Source organism: Anopheles marshallii, chromosome 2 (genome assembly GCF_943734725.1).
Source record: "Anopheles marshallii chromosome 2, idAnoMarsDA_429_01, whole genome shotgun sequence".
Classification (NCBI taxonomy): Eukaryota; Metazoa; Arthropoda; class Insecta; order Diptera; family Culicidae; genus Anopheles; species Anopheles marshallii.
The window spans coordinates 23,255,896-23,281,724 of record NC_071326.1 but is presented as its reverse complement, the minus strand read 5'-3'; the positions used below and the strand labels follow the sequence as shown (position 1 = coordinate 23,281,724).

Genomic DNA, 25,829 nt, shown 5'->3' with positions numbered 1-25,829 from the left:
CATTTTATATTATGGTATTTCTATGGCAAGTATGGCTTTCTTATTATAAGTCTGCTGTTAGGATAAAAAAGAGCATCATGATAAGAATGATTATGAAACAGTCAGCATGAATTCATTTTCCTAAAATAGCGAAGCATAAAAAACCGAGTTATATTTTCGTACTAAAAATACCAATTGAATTTCAGTCAAAAAACGTATGTAGCCTTAGCCATTTCGCATTTTTGCTCACAACAATTTGGCTTTGACTTTGACCCAAAGAGTCGTCTCAACCTTCAACTAGCCTCATAACTGCCACATTTGTTCCATTTATAGAACATTCGCAGTTTGCGTTGGTTGCGTAGGTGAATCAGCCCACCGTTACAAACAGTAGTGTGATCCAATCATATCATACAATTATGCAACCTGGCGCATTCGTACATCCCCCGTATTCCCTACACCGGACGTCTAGTGGTCCATATTGTACCGCGGTTTCACTTATTTCGGGCACCAAGTGCGTCATATTGTTCACGTTTTATCGCCACGGCTTATGCAACGTCGGCCCGGCGGGACGGTAAAGGATGGCCAAAAATATACTGTCCCCCGTTGTTTGTCTGCTCCGTATACTAAGCGGCTGGGGTTAATCAAATGTAACTCCGGCCGCTGTCCGTTTGATTGAACCCTTTCCGCTTTTAGGGCGTCGTCTGACTCTGCTCCCCCGAGGGTGGGGGGGAGCATCCTCAACCGTCAACTGCTTCTTCTGTGGCCCAACTAAATTCGGCTGGCTGCCGTTGTGAATTTTTAATCGTATTATTATGAACTCCCATCCGCCATTAAGTGGGGCGCATCGCGTAGTTTTGAGTGCAATTGGTGGTCAATTGATTTGGCGTGTGTGATTGTGTGGGGTGGTGTATGTCACCTTATTAAAAACGATACGTCATAAAAAAAACCGACGGGGTAGTTCGGAAGGGAGTTTAGTCGATGTGTTATTTGCTTTATAAACCAATGCCCGATGGTGCTAGAGGCATCACAACAGATTCAAACATTAACCAGTGCAGTGGATAAACTGTGTAGTGGCGAAAAATAAACACAATAAACAAAACGCATTTCAAAATGAAGGTAAGTGTTTCCTGCGAGCATAGGATTACTTATTTTTGTCATCCCGCTAACAATTGTTTCGCCTTTCTGTTTCCAGTTCGCTGTGTTCGTTGCTTCGCTCAGTGCAGCCGTCGCTCTTTTCGGAGCTCACGCCGCAGTCGTTCCGGTAGCACCGGCCGTGGCGGTCAGCACCAACTACGACCCACTGCCACAGTATACCTACGCGTACAACGTGCAGGACGCTCTGACGGGCGATAGCAAAAGCCAGCAAGAAACACGCGATGGCGATGTTGTACGGGGTTAGTTTCGAATTCGAACACTGCGTGTGCAAAGTGTCCGGGCTAGGCTGCACGATCTCTTGTGTTCGAGTAGATCGTGGTGCTTGCTGTGGTACCTGGTACAGCAAACCGGCTTACAGCCCTCTCTAACGCTCTCTTTTCGCTCTTTCGTTGTTCAGGCTCGTACTCGCTGGTCGAACCAGACGGCACTCTACGCACGGTCATCTACACGGCCGATCCTGTCAACGGATTCAACGCGGTAGTCCAGCGTGGTCCTCTCGTACCGGTGGCTGCCGGTCCTGCCGTGCTGGCACCGGCACCAGTAGCGCGAGTGTTAGGTTAGCCATCCAGTTAATACGTAGCATTCGCCCAGAAACGAAGCGTAGGATGTCGTAATGTTGTAGCATAATTTAGCACGAATCGCCTTTAACCTTCATCATTTGTTGTGTTGTATAGACTGAAATAAAATAATATAGAAATGTTATTAACAGCAATCGCTGATCGCTTCTATATGGTTGCTCATGAGTTACGAAATTACACATCGAACACGCTGTACTTTCCACCAGAGTACATTCCATAAATGTAACGCGATCTATCGCGGCAGATAAAGTTCGAGGTCGATCATTCTCCTAACTCAGCGTTGGACATCGGCGTCGGCCTGTTAAGGGCTATTTTCGCTAATTAATCAAACATTCCCGCTTTTGGTTAAAAGATTTAGCCACAATTACACTGTGGCAACATTTCACCATATTTTATGATCAGCGTTCTATGAACCATGATCGAATAAATTTAAAATGAAGTCAATTCTTTTGTTTAATCGCAGAAATTCAAAATGAGTTAACAAATTAATGACTTTTAGAGTACATTCAACATCGATATTTGTATCATTATAGTAAGTAGTATATAATATAATTTCAAATATATGGCAGCATAACCAAGCAAGTGACTAAAGCTGTGACTTGTTTCGAGTAGAATTGGTTAGTAATATCCTGAATATTGATTTTTTTTATCAATTTCAATCAATTTTTGCCATCCTTTTTTTGCCAACTCCACGAACGTGGAGACCACGATCAAATGAGTCAATTAAAATAATGCTCAGAATGATCTCAATTCGCACACTAGATCGGTACACAAATTACGCAACGGCCGTCGGTGCGCGATCAACGAAACTGGATATCTCCCCAAGCTTGTGGAAGCTATCGAAACATGCCCGGTATGCCATTCTTGTACGGCAACAGTCCCGGCTTTCCTCCACTTGTTCCCCAGCCTCGACGAAAACTTGACGTTCTGGTCGCACATCTAAACCATAGCCGTGTCAATGGTTGGAAAAGCCAATCAAACCGTTTGATGTACATGGGTTCGTGCACGCTTTTCTTCACTGTGCGGTGAAATAAGTCAACAATACATGATTTAATTAATACCGCATTATGCGCACACTAGCACTGCATAGCGCAGAGCGAGAGAAAGAGAGAAAGAGAGAGAAAGAGAGAGAGAGAGAGAGAGAGAAAAAACATTTAACTAGTTCACTGTGTCAATTTTGTGTCGTTCTGTACAAGATTGTTGAACTAATTCAGGCCTGCGCATGGGCAGGCTGAAATAACCGGAGTATTGGGACACAAGCGCGTCAACCGGCAGCGTCCGTTCGATCAGCTGTTCGAGCCCCACTGTCCGTGTGTAATTGAACCTGTCTGGGTTCAGCTCGGTGGTGGTGCCCTGGCCTGGTCTGGTGGGTAGTGCCGGGCCGCCCAGTAGCGCTGGCAACAAACTATTCCATTGACGACGGCAGGCGGACGTATGTGACCGGTCTGTTTGTTGCCGGCGTTTAGTGTCAATGGTTAGAGGGGTGCTGCAGGAACGTGGGGAAGGAGCAGGGTAGCAGGGTTTTTTTCTTCTTCGTCTTCATTTTGTTTTCCCCACCACCGCCACTGACCTGGGTCCGGTCGAAAGGGTAACGCAATCGGTAGTGATTTAATGGAATGTTTCGACACATAAATAAATCGATTATTATGCGATTGTGCAGCAGGTGGAAAATAATCTCTTCTGGGGTGTAGCATTGTTGGTGAGGAGGATATGACTATAACTAAGTCATGTCGAAAACCGCCTCTTGCTCTTTTTGGATGTTTTTGGTCAAGGTTTATGGTTATTTCTATGTTTAGTTTAGCTTTTATCTGCTCACTAAACGTTAAGAACTACATTAAGAATGAATTACTTGCTGTCAAACATACATACGAATGTTACTGAACTAATGAGTGAGCCATGTGTCCCATTGTGTTTTACCTCTGTGAACGAATGCTGATCACCGAAAGATGATCCATGTTACACCAAGAACTGTTCGATCGATCGCGGTAAAGTTATGCTTTACATGATTTACATTTTACGTCAGACACAAGCGCGCCATGCTCGTCCGGATGGGAAAATCGTAACCCTACGTCCACCTGCGACAATCCATCCCATGCACATGATCCGCACCCCGCACCCAACCATGCGGCATGAAGAGAGTGTGCACGGCGCACAGCGAAAAAAGCACCACAGCGCCGAAGATGTAGAAAGCAACGAAAGGGAAAACAAGTACCACGAGCCACGTACGTTGCGGGTGCCACCAAACAAGGGAGCACAGGCAAACTCCAGTGAACTCCCTGTCAACTTGGCAGTCAGCGCGGTCTAATGGGGGTCCGCACCGTCTTATTTTTTTTTACTGCCCTCCATTCAACGATCGATTCCGTCAAACTGGTGGCGCAGCATCCGCCCGGCGCGTTGCTGGCAAAGGTGTGTATTTATAGGAGCGCACGGATCGTCCTGAAGTCATACCAAAGAACAACCTTGGCCGGAGAACATCAACCCGAACGGTCTGCGCGTCCAATCCACACGTGTGTGCAGTTCTGTTTCAGTGTCGCGTAGCGTACCGTGTGCCGTTGCAGTGAATTCGCGTCCCGTTGTCAGTGCAGTGTAGCGTTCTATCTAAAGCAGCGAATCATGATTTCGAAGGTGAATAGACGTTTTTTTTTTTGGAGTACAACTAGCAAATTTTTGTTCATGCGGTGGTCTCGTATACCTCGTAGTTACACACAAAGAGTCCTGAAAGATCTGTTAGAGTTCTTTACCAAAATTCTTTGATGTTTTTCAAAAATGTTTAAATATCCATTGAATGTCAAATCAAATCAAAATCACTAAATAATAAAAAAGTAGTTTGAGGGGTTTCAAGTGTAACTTGCAAAGTCTAAGCGCTAAGAGGCTCGGAAGTTATACCATAATGTCCCAATTTGGAACTGAAGTGATTCTTCACTGTTGCTAACTTGTTTAAGCTCAAATCGATTCTGTTAAGAGATTCTCTCCACACAATAATTCGGTCTATTTTTGAACAAGATCCACGAGAGTGCGAGAAATTCCGAGGCTGTTCAAAGGCTCTCCACTCAATAATTTAGCTTATTTTTTAACAAGATCCTCCGATAAATTCCCGAAGTACCTCAACAGACACTAGCTCAAGCTATGCAGCCTTCAGTAATGGCTCCAACTTTCCCAGTTGAACTCTCACATTTTAAAAGTTCGAGAGAACAGAGATAAACAAGATCAAAATGTTAGATAAACGGGGATAACCAAGATGCCCCTTCGAATATTCAACCTAACTGTGGGTTGGCCTCCCCAATCTTAAAAAGTGAACCAGAGATCAAGCGAACTAGCAATAGTCCGTACGTCCTAACGCATTCTAATAATTAAACGAATAAACAAACTCGGTTCCCAGGTACTGCTGGTTGCCTCGTTGGTAGCTGCATCCGTAGCTGCCCCAGTTTATGGACCACTCTCCTACGGCCCCGCACTATCGTACGGATATGCGGCGAAAGCCATTCAACCACTGCACACGGTAGCAGCCGCACCGGTTCTGCACGCGCCGGCCGTCGTAGCTGCCGCACCGATCCTGAAACACGTCGAAGCCTACGATCCGAACCCGCACTACAGCTTCAGCTACGGTGTATCGGACCCGCACACCGGCGACTCGAAGCATGCGGAGGAAACGCTCTCGAACGGTGTCGTCCACGGTAGCTACTCGCTCACCGAACCGGACGGTACCATCCGTAAGGTGACGTACACGGCGGACAAGATCCACGGGTTCAATGCCGTCGTCGAGAAGAGTGGCCACGCCATCCATACGGCGCCGGTGCTGAAGAAGGTCGTCGCTGCGGCCCCGCTGGTACATGCTGCCCTACCGTACTATCATCACTGACCCTGGTCGCGTAACGTTAGGCGCAACGCATACGAAGGAAACATGCTGTAGATACACGCACATTAGCATTAGATGTCAACCAAGGACGTACTGTTAGTAATTGCAATTACGATAGTAAGCAACTATTGAAGATTAATAAATAATACAAAAAAAACACACACACAAAATACCAGTATAAAAATAAAATAGTAATAGGTAACGCACGGTCTATTATGTGTCGAACTCCACACCTTCTTGCGGGGGTCGAGGTCGAGAAGGAGGTGGAGCAAAAACGATCTAAGCTGGTGCGGTTAGCCATTAAGTTGCTTGTTTCCATTCCAGTTGGTGTTGGAGAATTTTGTCACAAAATACTCCACACCACTTTATCTGTCCTCTTTCTTCTCAATAAAAAAAAGGTTTCACAGATAAAAATCCCAAAACGTGCAGGTGTTTGTTGAAGGTTCGAAGTTGCTGTTTGTTCGCCGGGCTGTAATGGACTCTTAGCTGCGTGCGCACGCGCCCGGTGTAATGCTTACGTGCGCTGCATGATAACGGCTTTGGAACGTCTTAAGACTTGCCCTTATTGTCTCAATTATGCTTCTTGACTGAACAAAAAAAGAACACTCAACCGTCCGGCCCGTTGATGCGTCAATTTTCCCATGACCCAGTTTCGGTGCAATTTTGCTAGAACGACGCATGCCACGGTGCAAGCCTTCGAACCCCGGGTAGAATTGGGTACGAAGTTAGGTTTTGTCACACGCATTAGGATTTACTTTCGCAACAAACGCTTCTAACGGCAGGCACTTGGTGCCCGTTTTAGGTTGTAATTAACCCTTTGCGATGCGAGCCCCAACCGTTGCGCAAAAGTGTCGCTCTCGAAGCCACCAAAGTTGTCCGTCGCCAGCAATTAGGTCGGTTTCGATCTGCGGTGCGGTTCACGCACGGAGCGCACCGCGGCTGGGATCTGAACGTACTGGCTGGTCGTACGACCGCGAACCCATAACCTGTACCGGTTCTCGCTTATATAGGATCTATGGGCCGATGCGGAGACGTTGCTGACGTTTGAGTGAAGTTTAGTGCAGCCGTGAATATCCTCCAGAATTGATGTGCCATCTCATTCGCGCACCGATCAATGCTGACACTTACCATGTATCCCACATGCGTGGAGGACGTGCAGCAATACCAAGCTACCACTCCACCGGTCTATCGTGCGGTTTGCTTTACGCAATGTCCACAAACGCTGCGTGACCACGCATGGTCGCTGGACGACATTGCCCCGCCGCGCTTGTACGAGGCAAATCTAGGCCAGTTACCAGGCTACGCTGCATTTTTAACCACACTTTTACCACTACAAATTGATATTCGCTTCCATTTCGCCGCTTGTCCACCCCCTGCCCAAGTGGGGGTCCCAATGGTGCGATTGGCCCAAAAGAGTAGTCCCCTGGCAGGAATTCGTATGCAGTGATCGAAAATTCATTACCATTCCGTTGGAATTTATCGCACGTCGTCGATCTATATGAATGACAATTCACTTTCAATATGGTGTCCTGGTCGGGTAGCTGCGTGGTCCTCCGGATGCCACCCCGCGCCAGACACCATTCGATGCTCTGTGGAACGCTGTTTGGAAAAGCGTTCCGTTGCGGATTTGTGGTTCGCCACACGCAGCTTTCAACTGCTTGTGCTCATCGACAATGACTAACCGATACCGAACACCTGTACCGTCCGCTAATGTTTGAGGCAAGAGCAGATTTTATGTCTATAAGAAAGTCACCAAGATGGATGTACATTTTGTGGCTATTAGCATAGGAAATACAATTCCAACAGGTTTTACAAACAATTTACAGGATATTGTTTTGTTTGAATATTGAAGCACTAAGTGTTTTCTTCACACTGAATTCCTGCGTAGGTAACGCTTAGTTTCTGGAACTTGCATCAATTGTAAAGCCATTAAAATTAATGAAAAATATTTCCCGCGACCCGTTCTTAAGCGCTTTAGTGACGTTCGGTGAAAGCGGGTCCTAGCTCTAAACCTTCGTTGAGAGACGCTTCCTTGTGAAGGACTTCATTGAGAAGCAGAAGCAGAGAAGGAGAAGGAATAGCTGTAATATGTTTTAAAGTAACTATAGAAAAGGCACCCAAAACTCTGTCGTTTAGTTGCAGGAAGATCATTCAGACATTTTATAGTTTTAGGAGAAGATTCCTCCAACCTCTACTAACGGATTACTAATCTACTGCCGATCGATAAGATCATTTATAATTGCAATACCTTATACCATCTAATGAATCATACGCGGTGTGCGTTACCTAACAACATCAACGGCCTTGAATTGTTTGCTTGCCGTGCCTCCAACATCGACCTCGGCTCGTGCTGCTCCTGTCCATTCCTTTGGGGAATCGATCATTTCTACCTATGCTTTCTTTGGGGGAAAGCCCGTTTTCTTCACTTCACGACCATTTCCAAACCTGCGTAATCGTCCCGATGGATCCGTGCCCGCGAACGACGGGGACGACGAGGTGAAGCGAAACTCCGAAGGCATCACTCATAGCGCCCTACCGCACGCCACACACCACACCGCACCAATGAAAACGACGGAAAGCTCCACCTCCAATCGCCGTCATGCGGTATGTTTTTGATAAGCGAACGTGCACGGAATCACCGATAATTGGGGGTGACACCTTCACCGACACGCCACCGCCACGTCGAGCTGCCGATCGGCGGGTCATCGCGGATGGCCTTAATATTTGTCACCGTCCACACCCCGGGAGCGTCCGTTTTGCTTGGTCCGGGGGCATCTGCAGCCAGGCGGGCGGCCGCGGATATGTAAATGCACCCGTTTGCCCACCGAAAGTTTCTGCTTTCGGGGCGGTGAATCGTTGATCGAATTTGGATTTGGGTTTGGTATAAAAACGATTCGCAACCATCGATCGGTACGTCAGTCAGTTGCGCTTCACTTCACTAAACGGTGTGAAATTTCACTACCCAAGTCTACAATGAGTTTGCTCAAAGTAAGTGTGGTTCGATACGGAGTAATGCGTAGTAATCCTCCGCTGCGGGGGATGATCGGGGACGTGCCGTGTCGCCGTATAGCGTTGTGCCGAAATGGTGGAAAATCATGTGTGCTAAATCTGTTTGTTGTGTTCTTCCCCACCTTTTTCCCCCTTCGTCCTTAGGTTGCCGTTTTCGCCGCCCTAGCCCTGTGCGCTAGCGCTGAGCCTAAACCAGATCCGGCGTTGTTGGCCGCTCCGTTGGCGGCTCCACTTGCCTACTCGGCACCGCTCGTACAGGCCCCCGTTGTGGCTCGTTCCTTTGCCGCTCCGGTTGCCTACTCGGCGCCCGTCGCTTACACTGCCCCGGTGGTAGCCCGTGCCGCGTATACTGCCGCTGCTCCAGTTGCGTACAGCGCGCCAGTGGTAGCACGTGCTGCTCCATTCGCTGCTGCCGCCTACACGGCGCCCGTGGTTGCTGCTGCTCCGGCCGTTGTTGCTGCTCGTGCCGCTGCCCCGGTAGTAGCGGCCCCGGTTGCTGCTGCCCCGATCGTGGCTGCCCGTGCCGCTCCGGTTGTGGCTGCTGCTCCACTGCAGGCTGAGTTCACCGATGCCTACCCACAGTACCAGTACGCTTACAATGTCCAGGATGCGCTGACCGGCGACTCCAAGACGCAGGAAGAAACCCGCGACGGCGATGTCGTGAAGGGATCGTACTCGCTGATCGAACCGGACGGTTCGCGCCGCATCGTCAACTACTATGCCGATCCGATCAACGGTTTCAACGCCGTCGTGCAGAAGGACGTTCCGGTTGCCGTTGCAACGCCCGCCGTTGCCGTCGCTGCGAAGACCGTTGTGGCACCGGCTGTAGCTGCCAAGGCCGTCGTTGTCTAAGTCGATCTAGCGATGAATTTGCTGTGCGCCGTGTATATAGGACCAAGCTGTAAATAGTGCCTACGCCTGCCAATTTTCCAACAACTCCTGCTCTACCTGTACGACGGGATGCGCGTCACTCTGGAAGGAGGCCTGCAAGACGACGACGCGATCTGCGTGCCAACTTTGAAGCATTCGTTCATTTGTACATAATTTCCACTGTCCTGCCTGTAACGCATCTCAACCACTCTGACTTTCCTATCGCACCTTCCCAGCACCGAATCCTTGCACTCCTCTGTTATCCTTCCGAAAAACACCCATCCACCTATCCGTTCCTGATCCAAAATTGTTGTAAGATAATGAAAAGAAATGCAAGAAAATCTGTTTTTATAATGAATTGAAAAAAAAGTGTTTTATTTATTGTTAACAAAGAACATTCGATGGTAATCCATCGCCCATACTCTCATGGATGGCTTACAAGATCAATGACATATTATAGCGTCATGGGTTTTTTTTATTTTATCTATGGTTAATGATGTCTCGCTTTTATTAAATCTTCTTTTTTTCTCCCTCGTAGAAATCGGGAGGATGAATATTGGCGACTGTCCCATCACGAAAATATGGCCCGTATGCGGCTGAAGCTAGAACCGGACCTGTATCACGATCCACACACGGCAGCTGCCAATTTGCGTGATAATACTACGTCCACCTCGCAGAGCCGGCGGCTATCATCAGAGTTTGGATCAACGTTTGCACCAGCTGCCATGGGCGAGGAGAACGCCGATGAAGAGATGCTGCTACTGGAGGAGGAGATGAGGAACAGTATGGAGCCGCAAGTGTAAGCAATGCAGCAACATCATTGAAATACATCTTGTACTAGCTTTACTAACTGACTGCAATACTTTCAACAGCCCGGAAACATCCGGCAAGGAGAAAATCGTCATCTCGCAGGAGTGCGAACTGATCACCCTAATGACACGCGTGAAAGGAAGGTTCGATCTGACGACGAGCCAGATTATGTTCACCGAAATAGCATCCCTGAAGGACGACGGCCAGCGGCACGATTTCAAATTCCCGATCGGTCAGTTGCGTGAGCTCCACCTGCGGAAGTTTAATTTACGGCGCAGCGCGCTCGAAATGTTTCTGATCGATCAGACGAGCTATTTCCTGAACTTTACGACACGCACGCGCAACAAAATATTCACCAAAATCCTCAGCCTGCAGCCACCGAACATTCTGTACGGGTCGGGACGTTCGCCGGCCGAACTTTTGAAGTCATCCGGTTTGACACAGAAATGGGCGAACCGCGAAATATCAAACTTCGAATATCTGATGCATTTGAACACGATAGCCGGTCGATCGTATAACGATCTCAGTCAGTATCCTGTGTTTCCGTGGATATTGGCGGACTACACGAGCGAAGTGCTTGACCTGAACGATCCGAAATCGTTTCGAGACCTCAGCAAACCGATCGGTGTTGTCAATACGAAGAACGAAGCCGAAGTAAGGAACAAGTTCGATGGGTTTGAGGATCCGTCCGGGATGATACCGAAATTCCACTACGGCACCCATTACTCCAACTCGGCCGGTGTGCTACATTACTTGATTCGGGTCGAACCATTCACCTCGTTGCACATCGAACTGCAGAGCGGTCGGTTCGATGTTGCCGACCGTCAGTTCCACTCGATTCCGCAAACCTGGAAACTGCTGATGGACAACCCGAACGACGTGAAGGAGCTTATACCGGAGTTTTTTTACTTTCCGGAGTTTCTGAAAAATATGAACCGCTTTGATTTGGGTGTGCTGCAGATGACGAAGGAAAAGGTAGACGATGTGGTGCTGCCGGCGTGGGCCAAAACGGCCGAAGACTTCATCGCGATCCATCGGCGGGCGCTGGAATCGGAGTACGTGTCGCAGCATCTGCACCACTGGATCGATCTTATCTTCGGCTACAGACAGAAGGGCCCGAAAGCGGTTGAGGCACTAAACGTGTTTTACTACTGCTCGTACGAAGGTGCGGTCGATCTGGACAAGATAGCAAACCCGGTCGAGCGTGAAGCCGTGGAAGGGATGATAAACAACTTTGGTCAAACGCCTTCGCAGCTATTGCGGGATGCACATCCTCGCCGTTTGTCGCTGGATGAGCTTACGATTCGTTTGCTAAAGCTAGAGCTAAAGCGACCGGATCTTACTCTAATACTTGATCGCGTGCAATGCACCGCGTGCGATTTATCCACCGACAAGGATCCGGTCGTTTATCTGAGCACACCGAAAAGTCCCCCAAGATCGTTCCTGCAAACTAGCCCGGATATGCTAATTACAGTCACTAAATCGGGTATTCTGGGTTGTCACAGTTGGATGTCCTTTGACAAAGAGCGAGGATTTTTGCTTGAAATAGATGCCACCACACTGAACCTGAAGTGAGTACATTTGTGAAGGTTGTTTTACTGTGGAATATAAAGAAGGGGTTTCTTTTCATTTTTTTTTTAATTGTATAGGAATCGTAAAAAGTTGATCGGTCCATTTCATCCATCGGTGACCCTCAACTCAAAACTGTTTGCAGTCAGTGTGGATGCAAAGTATATCTACGCCGGAGGGATCTGGGACAACTCAGTGCGTGTTTTCAACATGGCGCGTGGGAAAGTAGTTGCATCAGCAATAAATCATTTTGGTAAATTTCGGTTGCTTCCACTATTCTCGTCCATAACACACTAGTAACAAATAAAACTACCGTTTGCTCGACAGATGTGGTGACTTGTATCGCTATGGATAACTGTGGTTCGTATCTGGTGACTGGATCAAAGGACTGTACTTGCGTTATTTGGTCCCTCGGTACGAACAGTGGCGCCAGTCAACCTACAGGATCTAATCTGCAACCTAACACAGCCGCGCTGAATCAGAACCTAGCCGGAAACGTGGTGGGCAGCGCGAATGTTGTACATCTTACCAATAACCTCACTCCGAAACCGGTACACACGCTGTACGGACATGACGATGCCATATCTTGTGTAGCCATCATGACCGAATTGGACATTGTCGTTTCCGGCTCGTTGGTATGATTGTTGAGCATGTAAAGTGGAAGTAAACTAATGTCACTCGTTATTTTTTCAGGATGGAACTGTGAATGTGCATACCATCAAGAATGGACAATTCATTAGGACAATAAATCCCATCGGATGTACGGGTTTGAGGATTGAAATATCCTTCATTACGCTATCGTACCAAGGTTCGTAGAAAGCGAAAGATTAATGGATCGCTTGTGGCTGATTTTGGTTTGGGGTCTTTCTTGTTGTTGTTGCTTCAGGTCATATTGCCTTCTCGGCACTAGATGACACCTCACATTCGGTGCACGTGTTCAGCATTAATGGAGTTAACCTCGGTTCAAAGTACGTGTCCGGTCGAGTAACTGGGTTGACCGCAGCATCCGACTACCTGGTGGTTTCGGACGATGCTGGCGACGTTACGATGAGCCGCCTGTATGGGTAAGAAACTAACTATCACTGCTGGTGTATTATTTATCGATATTATTCTAATTTAATTATTTTTCTTCATCCTTAAATTAAAGACTAAAACCAATCTTCGACATTCCTTTGCACGTCCCGACGCAAACAGTTGTCGGAACAGGTGGTAATACGCATCTGTTGGCACCCCTGCGCGATGGAAGCTTGGGCGTGATTGGAATCCAGCAACCAATCGTTTATAAAAAGCATACCGTTCTAAACGTCTAACCTTCCGCAAGATTCCACGTCTGGTACAAATACCAGTATTTATGTTAGTTACATCCACGCACAGTCAGTATTCCAAATGTAGAGATTTAATACGAACCATGCAGTTCGCTTCTCAATTAGAATCATATTTTACAATATTCGGTGTCAAAAGGTGTCGTACTTATTACAGGCATGCGTTATGTTTTTTATTATGTGATTTTGTTAATTTTATTTTCGCCAAATTTGGCCAGAAAAAGAATTATGAAACGTACCTTCCTTTGCGTGTGGAATGTAACCGATAGTAACAAAGCATGAGCTCAATCGCAATTTTTCCTCAGCATTCATGCATTTGCAAACTTCTTCCCCTCCTGCATTCTTTCTTGACGAAGATAACAAAAGCAGATATTTAGATAAGAATCCTTTTAACAACGCAAAATTAAAGGTTTATAAAGTAGCGTAATGTGAATGTTGAACATGTTGTTATAGCTGAATATTGGAACGCAGGTACATATTGTTTTAGCATTGTAAACAGAAACAGAAACATGAAAAGTAAAATTGTAATCAATGAAAATAAATCACAGACATAACGTTGAAATAGAGCAAGAACGCTAGTAGTAAGTAGTACCAAAACGACACAGTAATGTTTGCTAAAGAAGAAAGTGTTCGTGAATAGATTTTCCGCTGTGAGTACCAACCGGCATCGATTTGTAGATGATACAGTATTTATGTTGAGATTCATGAATGGAATTAGCATTCCACAGTTTCGAAAAGAATGTTTATTTCAAATCGGATTTTTATTTTTCAAAATTGTTCTTCTCCTTGCTATTACAGCTCAAACGAATAAACTATACTTCCACAATTTTGAGTGTATTTTGAATGCAAAGAAACGTATGGCCGGCGCGCCTAAACTTGGACTGTAAACTATTAAAATTCATACAAAAAAGTAACAAGTTCCCCGCAGCACAGTTTGCTATCATTCCTTCAAAATTTAACTGCTCGTTTGAAAAGATATTGTACCAAACCAAAAAAAACAATCCGTCGTTCCACATTGTTTGCTGGTACGAGCTGTCAAAACAGCCATTCGAATCTGTTAGTTGGGCACACAGAAAGGAAGACGCCATTTTGAACTAGTGAAAACCAAGCTACCCGGTTCCGTGAAAAAGTTGCATGATTGCTGTTTGTGGTTCGTCTTGACGTGCTTTTTAGTGATATTTACCAACCGCTGCTCGCTTCGTGCATTGGATCCATTTTGTGCAACGAAATAGGGTAAATAACGACGTTAACCATCGTTTTATCAGGGCACGATTCGGTGTACCAAACAGCGGAAGTGTTGCCTTGGTAGGTGTGCAAGTTTGATTTTGTTCTGCCGCAAATTGTAGACAATAAATGCAATTAGGTGCATTTTCATGAAATGAACAATGAGCTTCGTATCTTCGCAATAATAAGCATTATACGGATTACTGATAAAACTATTTTCAAATCAAATGCATTCGAAGAGACGTGCCTGGGTGCATTATTGATTTTTCAACCTTTTTTCTTCTCAATTCTTATGTAGTATCTCTTACCAAAAGTGAAGGATCTGTTGCCAAGTGAAAATTTTACATAAATAATGATGGATATGTCCGGTCCTCCTAGGGGTGGTTACCGTGGTCGTGGAGGACCACCACGCGGTGGATACAGTGACCGGGGCGGGTTAGTATTGTAACAAAATTAGCTACATTGCATTACAAATAGTTACAACCCATTTTCCTCTTACTTTTAGTTCACCATTTCCCTTCAGAGGGCGCGGCCGTGGCGGTGGTCCGCCAATGGGCCCACGCATGGGTATGGGAGGCGGTGGCCCTCCGATGATGCGTGGCCGTGGTGGTATGATGCGGGGCGGAGGACCACCTAGAGGAATGGGTGGTCCTCCTCGGGGCGGTGGTCCACCAATGTCTCGTGGTGGTCCATATGGGGGCGGTGGTGGACGGCCAATGGGCGGTCGCTCCAATTACGGTGGTCCGTCGTCTTCCGTATCAAACGGATCGGGACCTCCGGCCGCTATTGCTCAAGCAGAGAACGGCGATGCTGGCAAGGTGCCAGAAACAAACGGCGCCGCAAAAGCTGTCTCCACAACCTCTGGTAGTGGATCGGGTGGAGGACAAAGTGGAGGCACGGGTGGTTCAGCAAACTCTGGTTCGGGATCGGTCCAGGGAGGAACAACCGGTGGTTCCGAGGCTGAACACATGTCACCCAAGCAATCGATCAAAACGGCCGATTCGAGCAGTTTGGCCGTCGCGTCGCAAGAATCCTCGATACAGTCCACCCATTCGTCGGCACCGTATCATTCGTCACCGCGTGGAATGTCACGCGGACGGGGTGGTTTCATGTCGCGTGGTATGGGTCGTGGTCGCGGTGGTGGAGGTGGCGGTTACGGTGGCGGCGATTATGGCGGACCAAGACCGTTCCGCGGTGGAATGGGTGGTGGTCGGGGCCGTGGAGGTGGTGGTGGCGGCGGAGGGTATGGTGGTGGTGGCGGCGGATACGGCGGAGGTGGTATGTCTGGCGGTGGGTACGGTGGTGGTGGTGGAGGAATGGGAGGAGGTGGAGGTGGCGGAGGATATGGCAATGCACCACCATCCTCGTACAACCCGATGGGTGGCTATGGACAGAATAACGGTGGTCCAGGTGGTGGTGGCTACGGCCAAGGACCTCCACCGCCGCGTCAATTCGATTCACGACAGCCATCGAATCCATCGGCCGTACCACCCATTAACAAACGCGGTGGTATCCCTGGCGTGGGTGGTCCACCGGGACCGAAACGTGGTCGTTATGATGCAGGTCCGCCGACCCGTGCGCTACCCCCGAAAGCCATGCCACCGCACCACGGTTCGGCAGCTCCCGTTCCTTCGTACAGCGCTCCTCCGCAGCCGATGGCCAATCACGGTGGTTACAGCGACCCGAATGCGCATGCTCCACAGATGGAGCACCAGTACACGCACACAGCAACGGCCAATACCGGTGGCTATGGAAATGCGGCAGCCCCACAAGCCGGCTATGCCAGCAACGGCTACAGCCAAGGGTCGTACGGTAACACGACGATGGCTAGCACCGGGTATCCCAGTACTGGCACGGAATACGACACAACCCATTATGATTACAGGTACACATGAGATCTTTCATGCCAGATAATTAACTTGCTCACTTTTACCATTTTCAGTGCAAGATGTAGAGTGTTTATGGAACGCAAACTTACTAGTTGCTTTGCACCATTGTGGTCAATTTTATGAGCTATTTTATTATTCTTTTAGTTAATAACAACCGTAAATTATCTTTCTGCGCCTCATTTTTATGTACAGCAACACGGCCACATATGATACACGCTATCAATCTGGCTATACACAGGACTATAGTCAAACGTACGGTACTACCACGGATTACAGTGCAGTGTCGACAGATACCTATGCGAGCCAGCAGTATGACGATCGTTCCACTGCCTACAGTGGTTACGGTAAGTACGCCCAAACTAATCATTTCCCACTGTAGAGTTGTGTCATTCGTTTCCAAACCTCCTTTTTACAAAAAAATAAATGCTCTAAATCTGATGGGATTGTTACCGTTAAACAACGATCCACTTCCACTGTTTCATAACGGATCGATCTTTCAAAATGTGGGGCCCCCAAACCAGACCGGTCTGTTTAAAAAAAAGAAGTTAACAAATTTATGATGCCTCTTTATTTGACTGTTGAAGCGTTAACGAAAAACTGAAGAAATACTGTATAACGCAGTACGGTACGATATCGTTTCACAATATATGTACATATACTATTACATGAGTACCGAAACAAACTTAGTTGATACTTTAGAGCCGGCTCTTACATTCAATCATTCGTTCTAGAACACAAGAGACAATGCAAGTAAAACGCTATTACAAATGATATAGCTTATGATCCCTCGATCGAGTTTGTTTACTACAGCTCCGGAGCATTGAAAACGGGCAATGTGGAAAGACATTAATTTGCTGCGGAAGCAACGACACAGAATTTCGAATATAATTTTCTTTAGTTGATTACTTTAACCTTCGAGTCATGTGTGTGTGTGTGGGTTTGATAATACGGTCGTAGTTGAGCAAATAAAAAAAAGAATGAACATTTAGGCAACATTTGTGGATGTGTAATTTACATATGATGTAAAATATCGAATATTAAATTAATGGAATCAGTACAAGCAAAGTAATCAGCTGTATACGAATGCTAGCAACAAAAAAACAACAAATCGAATCTAAATAATGATATTATGAAACGTTATACCCGAAGCATCGAAGAAATATTTTTTTTTCTTTAAAGACACAGTCGAAAACGATGCTATACAAATTGGATAAAGTAAATGAAGAATATGCACGTGTTGAAAAACTAACGAAAACAACATCTGATTCAACTTAATCATGGTTATATAAATGGTTAAATTTTTTGGCTGCTGTTGTATAAACGAAGCAAAGGATAAAGAGAAATTATGCACTTATTACCATCATCAGTATTGCAACTGATTAGCGAAAAGTATGGTAAGTTAAAAGAAAAAACCATCAGGAAGTAAAAAACCACCAAACGATTAAAACGGAAATGCAATATATATGCACATCTAAAGCCTGAAAGCAGCAACACACAAGCATGTCAAGGAAAAAAGGAAACCAGACAATCAAACGAAACGAAATAAAACTAACGAAAACTCAACTGCGATCGTCGGGATAATAGAGAGGGGGATGTTTTATAAGTTTGATATTATGATTTTACGATAGATCAATCGTTTTTAGTAAGGACTTTTGGCAACTAGACACGCACTTCATCCATATATCATGCCGGTTGTGATGTATAGCAGTGCAGTGAAACGTAGACCACGCGACCATTGAATTATTAGTCTTGAAATGATAATCTCCATGTGATAGAGCACAGTACAAAACTGGGAACAGATACATCTGTTACAAATTAAACGCATTTACAAACAACTAATGATACTCTTTCTATATTAGATTACATGCAAATAGCTAATGGCAAATGATTCGATCTTCTTTCCTCCCTTTTAATGCCTCATATCCTTTCCTCCAAAATCACTTTGATAATTGAACCAACCAACCAACCAACCTCGATTCGACCAAACATCATCAATATTTCATTCTTCCCCAACTAGACGCACAAGCGTATTCGCAGGGCTACGCCAAAACCGATCAATATGCGCACAGCGGTTACTATTAAATGCGCGCGGCTTAGAGAAGCGAAATAGCAAATCACAAAACCATAAGCAAACCAAAACGCCAGGGATAAATAAAAGATCGCGAGCGCGGCCGTGTGTTGTGGTGTACATCAAAAGCTGCAGCTACAGGCTATGCTACAACCACCGCTTTTACTGATCGATAACGGCGCAACTGCTACACGCTTGCGGCAGCGTAACACACAAAGATAGCAGCTTAATGCTGTGGAAAAATCTATAGTCAACCGAAGGTGCGTGGTGTGCGCGTGCCGCCGACACACCGCCCTCTCCAAGCAAATGAAATCATACGACAAAAAAGGCGGTTTAGAGTCATCAAGAGGAAGCAAATAGAAGTAACACAAAATTGGTAAAGCCGTGGTTCACCACCGCATCATCGCGATACAAGTGAGAAAGAATGTGGTAGAAACGGATCAATATCCTCTTTGAAATAGTGTACAGAACTAAAGAAACGGCAACAGGGGTGACACCGGACCACGACATCGAAATTAATAAGGAGTCAGTAGCATTTGTCGTATCCGGTGGGATACACAAACTTTAAAGCAGAGAGTAACATTCATCGTGAAATATGGTAGATACAACTTGTCTTGTTTGAATCAGACAGATAGTGCGTAAGCAAATTAGTACGTAAGGGACAGTAAGATGATAACTACACTACTACTACACAGGAAAGTAATGATGAGTGCATAGGATAAGCGGCGTGTTGGTAAGCACATTCAAGAAACCACCACAACAGATTCGTAATAGGTTACATAAAGTCATAACAAGTGTAAGGAACATATGCAGTGTAGCAGCTACCCAACGTTTGATTAGGTTTATATAATCTAACAAGAATCCAATGAATGAATATCATAGGGATCATGCTACCCAATAGTGCAAGTATAGAAACTATAGTTTACGAAGATAAAACAACTGATACAACTTCCGTTGATAGACGCTTTATAATAATTCTTTCGTTTAAAAATGTATAGATTAAAAAAAACCCTTTCTTTTCTTACAATTTGACCTTTATCTGATTTCCCTGCGGACTACCAAACGCGACAGCGGTTGTTGAATGTTCGTACATCGTGATTGTATTTTGTTGAAGAAACTTCTTCAAAAATCTACTATATAATAGCTTTTTTAAATTAATGTATCTTTTAATGGTTTCATTTGACGATCTTAACTTGTTTATTTTTATTACCTTTACCCTTGTTTTATTGTGTCGAAATCGAAGCGGAAGTTGAGCACTCTCACCCCCTTAAAACTTCATTCTATTCAATTTTGTATTGAATATATAAATAGCAAACACAGATAGAACGAAATGAGGAGACAATTTGTAAAATGACGAGGCGTAGAATGATAACACATTCGAAGGATTGCATTAGACGCATCTCGTATGCAAAAGGGTTAGGCGTTCTGAAGAGAAGGGATTATGGTCATAGCATACAAATACGCACGTAGGGCGTAGACGTTCCAGTAGAAGTTTGGTTTATCTTTGAAAGAGTAGCGCCTCTCTGTGTGTGATGGAATACATGACGGAGATTGCACGTAACCAACTACAAAAAAAGAAGATTAGTTTGTGTACAGGGCAAGCTCAGCGCATCAATAAAACCGTGGAAACTATTAATGGAAAATCAAACAACAGATACAACTAACCATAAATAAATTTGGTACCAACCGTACATATACGTAGGTAGCGTTTCATTCCTTTATGGACCTAATTAGAAACACGGGGGAAAAACAAGGAAACATATGAAGTTGGAAATAATCATAACGATGGGAACCAGGTAGTCGTATGGAAATCACCACACAATATTCAAAGCTTGGGAAAAAAGGGAAACACAAAAATAAATCCTCCATACGACATAAAACTATCGAACACGAAGTTACAGGTCTAAAAGGACCTTGGTGCGTTTGAAGTGAAATATGTACTACCTGTTCGGCCCCCGGCGGGTAAGAAACAGTTAAACCGAATAATGACCATACCGAAGGTGGTTTGCCGACCAGGTATCGACTTGTCGAAGATATCTTTTCCTCTTTTTAGTTTCATCTGTAATACAACGGAAAATCCTTACCAAAAGAGCCAAAAGTACCTGACTGCATGAATATGATCTTACCTGTCTACCTTTGCGAGCGCTAAAAATTAAACAATCTTCCAGAAAACGAAGCATCTTCTGCCCATGATTTAACGTGCTCTTTCGTACTTTTCATCTGCTGCAGTCATTTTATCCGCTGTTAAAAATGTTAAAGCAAAAGGTTACTATGTTCCGCGTATTATGAAGTGATCTTTAAAAATCATAAAAACCACAAAATGAAATTATGACATTATAGTTTGCGGGACTGTTTATCACTAGAACTACAAAGAGTTCCAACTATTGATGCTTACTTTACATACAATTTCACAGAGCAAGAACAATTTGTTGAGTTCATATGATAGAATAGAAAAAAAAAGTGTAAAAGTCATACATCAACTACGAAAGAATCGTTAAACATCCAAAAACTAGTGTTATTCTAAGAAATCGTGTCAGTCCATAAGATTGGTCCGGTAGTTCTAGTGTTAAACATACAAAACACTTTACAAGAATGGCCATGCAAAACGAAAGAGTTTTTTCTACTTTAATCACGCATGCATGTTGTAATAGGGGGTGGATTATCAACGAACCCTGCATTGAGTTACGCGTGTACCCAAAATGGGGAAAGAATGTTGATGCTAATTGCAAACAACAACGGAACAAATTATGAAACAGTACGAAACAATAGAGAATAGCAAAAAGCCATTGAAATTGGTGATACAGAGATTGTTTTACCCACTTCGTTCGTACGTGTACAGCAAGAGTTTTTCAACATGATCATGGTGGTGTACGTTTGGACCATGTAGAAATGGTTGATTATGTTTGGTACAAAGCCAACGAACGATACAAACCGTTATGTGAAATAATGCTAAAAACTTTGATTGCGTATCACTAATGATTATTAGTACGATAATGAATACATTAACCTGCAGTAACGCGGATCTGCAAATGGGGCAAAGTACAAATTTTCATACGTTTGCATCACAAACAACAAGGATGTTTAGGCTGTTTGGGGGACAAACAACAGGGGCATATCACACACATGTGCAAAAAACATATATGATAACACAAGAAAAGAAAACAAGGCGAACAAATCGAATAGTTTGGAGAAAAAGTAAAAAAAAAACAATGAGAAACAACATAATTCTGCGACAGTGATACGGCTTAAAAGAGAAAACAAGGTAATTATTAATACTATATACTTTATATTTTACATTAAATGTATTTGAACGAAAATATGTGTAACGACTAAGCAATTTTACCGCTTTTATATATGAATGAATGATATGAAACAATCGATTATTTGTCCATCGATAAGATATAATAATAACATATTTATTCAATACAATCGTGAAACAACAATTGTTGAAACAAATAAGAAAAAGAAAAAAAACTCTACGAAAAATTAAACACAATGCTCGAAGTCGTTAATTATTCAAAAGCTTATTTATTCACAAAGCAGTAATTTGTTTTGGTGAGTGGTCTCAACCAAAAGTAGGTGTACCGCAATACTGAACAATATTCTTCGCAACACGACGGTAATTAGTTGTCCACCGAATCTTTACAATGCAAAGTCTTGCAAGCCCATCACACACATTAAACATTGAGTTGGTAATGTAACCAACGATACGTAAAAGGTAAAATGGAAAAAAGTCAATCCATTCGATGTCCCACCGTTGCAATCAGTCCATCAACATTGCGCATGCGCATTAGACATGGCAGAGACAATGTAGAAAATACGCCCAACATTCAAATATCCAAAATATTCTGCTTCATTTCGATTGTATTAAAAAGCATGCTGTGATACTACTGCATCTACTATATGAAAAACATTGAAAGCCGGTGAAATTGATTGAATTTGACAAAAAGAAACGATGCTCTGTAGTTGACCGTGTACCGGACAAGCTGAAATCATCAGTTAGAAAAGGACATGGGTTGTGTTATTATGTATAATTAATCTATCGAACCTACAACAAACCATGATGATGCTCCAATCATTATAAAACCAATGCATGGAATGATCTAAAGCAGCTTTAACCAACAATTGGAACCAGCAGCGGATCCTTAAATCTCCAACATATGGCACATAATAGGAGCAGAGGTATGAAACCGAATGACCCTAGATAATGTGTCCACGGGTAAGTTTGACCATTTAGCATTATCATGTTATACTATGCGGAATAAAGACATATTCAACAGTAATTTCTTCGTTGTTCTTATTCTGTACACTCACAAAGCTGTGGGTCTTGCAAATATCCAATCTAACCGTCGTTTCAACATTCTCCATTTCGCCCGATTGAGGCGAAAAGTAGGCCCCATTGTTAACGTTCCTTTTTGGACGAATATCTTTACTAGGATTTACAGGAAAAGAAAAGAAGTGCTACATTCAGAAAAAAGGTTTTGAGAAAGCAGTTACGATTATAATTACATCCTGAAGGTATGAAGAGCATTAGACAATGATGGATAATGATTTATTTTTCCACTTCAAATGCGTGTACAACGCCCAGGGAAAGTGGCCCAAAACGGTTTATTTTGGGCCAACTAGATTGCTGTCAAAAGACCGGTAACGAACCAATCTTCATCTGTGCATTGAACACATTCGTCGAAGTGTGCGTGAACTCATAAATAATGAAATTCCTAATTCAATGCGTGTGTGTGTGTGTGAAGGGTAATTTTTGTTCTCGCTACTGTGATCGTTTACGCACAAAAGCTTTGTTGTAACAAATAAATGGCCTTAATTTCACTTGATTCACTACTTTTATTGGTTTTTGTCTAGTTCCATGAAACGATTGTGCGTGAAAGAGTGCAAATTGTAACCGGCGTCGGTCATATGCCGCTAAAACCGAGAAGCAAGTAGGGAGTGTGTGTGCGTGCGTGAAACAACCGGTTATACGCACACACGTGAGCGGACTCGAGGTTGTCAATATAAAACCAGGTGAAATTTTTCAGAATCGGCCATTTCTTTTCTGGTGGTGAAGCGGGTCGTAACGTACGCACGCACCGTTCGTGTGGGTACGGTTCCCATGAACCGGGTGTTCCGGTTGTGCCCCAAGCGGGGCAGCTGGGCGTAATCCTAATAAAGCATCTTCAGGATTTCTGTAGAGTGTGTGTGTACGCGAGTGTGCAGTTTCACGTGCTACCGATATGTTGCAGTTGGATCAAAAGCTAGAAAATTTTAGCTTTGGTCCTCGTGTGTCGCCAGTACGATTGTTCCGCACAAAATGGCTGCCGTTCGTGAAGCTCATCTCTCACTCGCCAACGTAACCAGCGTTGGCTGTGTGACTTCATTGGGCGGGTGCGGCGTTCCTGCAGCTTTACCATCGCCGCGTACCCAGTCGCCTGACTGCTCCATTTAATGTGGGTTAGTTCGTTTAGCGTTAGATCATCGCGTCCGGTTGCTGATGTAGTTTGATTACTAATGTCCGGCATCTCTATCGTTATATCATTGCAGACGGGCGAGCGTCTTAACTTGGATGGCGGCACAACCCCGATGCAAGGAATTCTCTTAAGAATTCTTTTCATCATCAACATCTAACCTCAATTCAGTAGCTCGTAGAGCTTCTTCGGTGTATTGAAGCGTCGCTTCTTACCATCATCGTCGTGTTTTCTCGTTCATTACACTGTAGCGACGCGTGTTTCCGGCGGCTTTTTTAGCCGAAAAGATGTCGGTGACGATGATCGGAGTGTGTGTGTGTGACGACGACAACGCGAAGAGGATTCATGAACACAGCAGCAGCATTGTATGTGAGTGTGTGTGTGTGCGTGCGCTCATAACACCCTGCTGATTGCGGATTTTGCTCTGTGCCCAGTGGATCTTCATTATCAAAAGCGGGGGGGCGACCGTCGTATGAAATGTGGAATGTTAGCTATTGGACTTCCTCATATTTCATATCATTCTGTCGCCCTTTTTACCTCAGGGATATGGGGTAGACTTCATAACAACCACTTAAATTTCGGATGTAACATCTAGTAAAAACATTGCTCCTACTGTAGCCCAAGTAGGCTATTTGAGCTGATACTTAGGTCATAGCGACCACTTGAATTTCGGATATTATTCAAAGCTAACATCATTAATCAACCAAACAACCACTTAAATTTCGGATGTTAACATGTGATATGCGTTACTACCCTCTACTGCCTACTTCTTTGTGCGCTCTGATACTAGAATAAACGCGCGTGCTGACCATACCGCGAGTGTATGGAATATTGTAAATCTTGTGTTCATCGTTTTCATGGGTTACTGTTTGAAAGAAAGATAAGTCCTGTGTAGGCACAGGAATAGCTGTAGTCGATATGTATATTTTAGAAAAGAATGTTAGGTTATGTAAATCTCGTGGTAAGGCTGGCAGTTACGAGAGAGGCAAAGAAGCTTGGCTCACATTCATTAGCTTTTCTGATATGTATCGATAGAAACGGCGAAAAGCAATGAAGATTTCAGCAAAAATGTAAGAATTCAATGTTTTTATTTAGTAGCTGTATCGTACGCGTGATTTGAAGAGTAGAGCTTTTATTACACCAGATAAGTTCTTAAGTAAACACAGCATTTTCTTTTAATTGCATCGTGATCGCTTGTGTGTGCACTGTACTTTCCCGCAATAACTTGCATTGCAGAAACGAATGTTTCGAATGTCCACTGCGTTATGAAATACAACATCAGTGATTTAAGATGCTTAAGCGGGCAGTATGGTGTAAAGCATACCATAGCCCTCGATGTTATCGACAAATAATTTCGTAGCCTACAACAGTTGCCATTTTTCCCAGATCAGCCAATTGCCATCTGCCCCATGTTCATACGGCTGACGGTAAATTGGTTATATTCCCCCGAAAATAATCGATTCAAAATGAAAAGTGTTCTATAGTAGCGAGCTACACAATGACCGAGGGTTTCATTTTTCCTACATTGAAGAGCGAGCAAATTAACTGCAAATTGTACTTCTGCAAACAACACCAATAGCGCCATGTCCATCCTCGCCAACCAGATGATCGCAAAACTTTGCGAAAAGCGACTAAGAGGGTTTCGTTCACTTTGGACAGGGTCCATGTCTCAAAGGCGTATGTGAGTACCAGTACTATATAAGTTCTATGCAGTTCCAACTTTCTTCGTCGCGAATGGACGTTTTGAGAGCGGAGGTTTCCTCAGACTGTGGAAAACTGGTTGGTAGCCAGAACACAAGCGCGTATCTCAACATCAATGCTGTTGTCGGCGCTGACATCTGAACCAAGAAAGGTGAAGTTTTGGACGACTTCAAAGGTGCGACTTGTCAGCTGGCCGCTGAAGGTATTACCATCTCAATTTGGGTTTGTCTCGTTAATCTCAATAAATCTCAACCTTAACAATAAAAGTGATCTTCATTCGGTCATGTTACCTCGAAAATCCCGGCACAGAACCATATTTGTCGTTGCAGGCACCGCAGCGCCG

General features: G+C 44.5%; 4 protein-coding genes across 4 annotated transcripts in view; all 4 read left to right on the top strand.

The window, feature by feature from the left end:
• The window catches only part of LOC128716955 (neurobeachin-like protein 1), a 44,551-nt gene extending 31,415 nt beyond the window's left edge, over positions 1 to 13,136 (top strand). The window contains exons 13-19 of the mRNA XM_053811398.1: positions 9,986 to 10,246; positions 10,320 to 11,828; positions 11,907 to 12,079; positions 12,154 to 12,461; positions 12,520 to 12,634; positions 12,713 to 12,890; positions 12,974 to 13,136. Of these exons, the coding sequence (XP_053667373.1) occupies positions 9,986 to 10,246; positions 10,320 to 11,828; positions 11,907 to 12,079; positions 12,154 to 12,461; positions 12,520 to 12,634; positions 12,713 to 12,890; positions 12,974 to 13,136 (2,707 nt within the window). The remainder of the gene's footprint in view (positions 1 to 9,985; positions 10,247 to 10,319; positions 11,829 to 11,906; positions 12,080 to 12,153; positions 12,462 to 12,519; positions 12,635 to 12,712; positions 12,891 to 12,973) is intronic.
• LOC128709213 (cuticle protein 21-like) lies at positions 1,090 to 1,695 on the top strand. Its single transcript, XM_053804197.1, has 3 exons — positions 1,090 to 1,095; positions 1,172 to 1,373; positions 1,532 to 1,695. The coding sequence occupies exons 1-3, from the start codon at positions 1,090 to 1,092 to the stop codon at positions 1,693 to 1,695; spliced, it is 372 nt and encodes a 123-aa protein (XP_053660172.1).
• Positions 8,542 to 9,429, top strand: LOC128709860 (larval cuticle protein A3A-like). Its single transcript, XM_053804886.1, has 2 exons — positions 8,542 to 8,556; positions 8,722 to 9,429. The coding sequence occupies exons 1-2, from the start codon at positions 8,542 to 8,544 to the stop codon at positions 9,427 to 9,429; spliced, it is 723 nt and encodes a 240-aa protein (XP_053660861.1).
• Positions 13,137 to 14,724: 1,588 nt separating the features above from the next.
• On the top strand, positions 14,725 to 18,343 carry LOC128708436 (uncharacterized). The gene is made up of 4 exons (XM_053803414.1): positions 14,725 to 14,807; positions 14,878 to 16,257; positions 16,454 to 16,605; positions 18,279 to 18,343. Exons 1-4 carry the CDS (start codon positions 14,725 to 14,727, stop codon positions 18,341 to 18,343), a joined length of 1,680 nt encoding a protein of 559 aa, XP_053659389.1.
• The last annotated feature ends 7,486 nt before the right edge of the window (positions 18,344 to 25,829 follow it).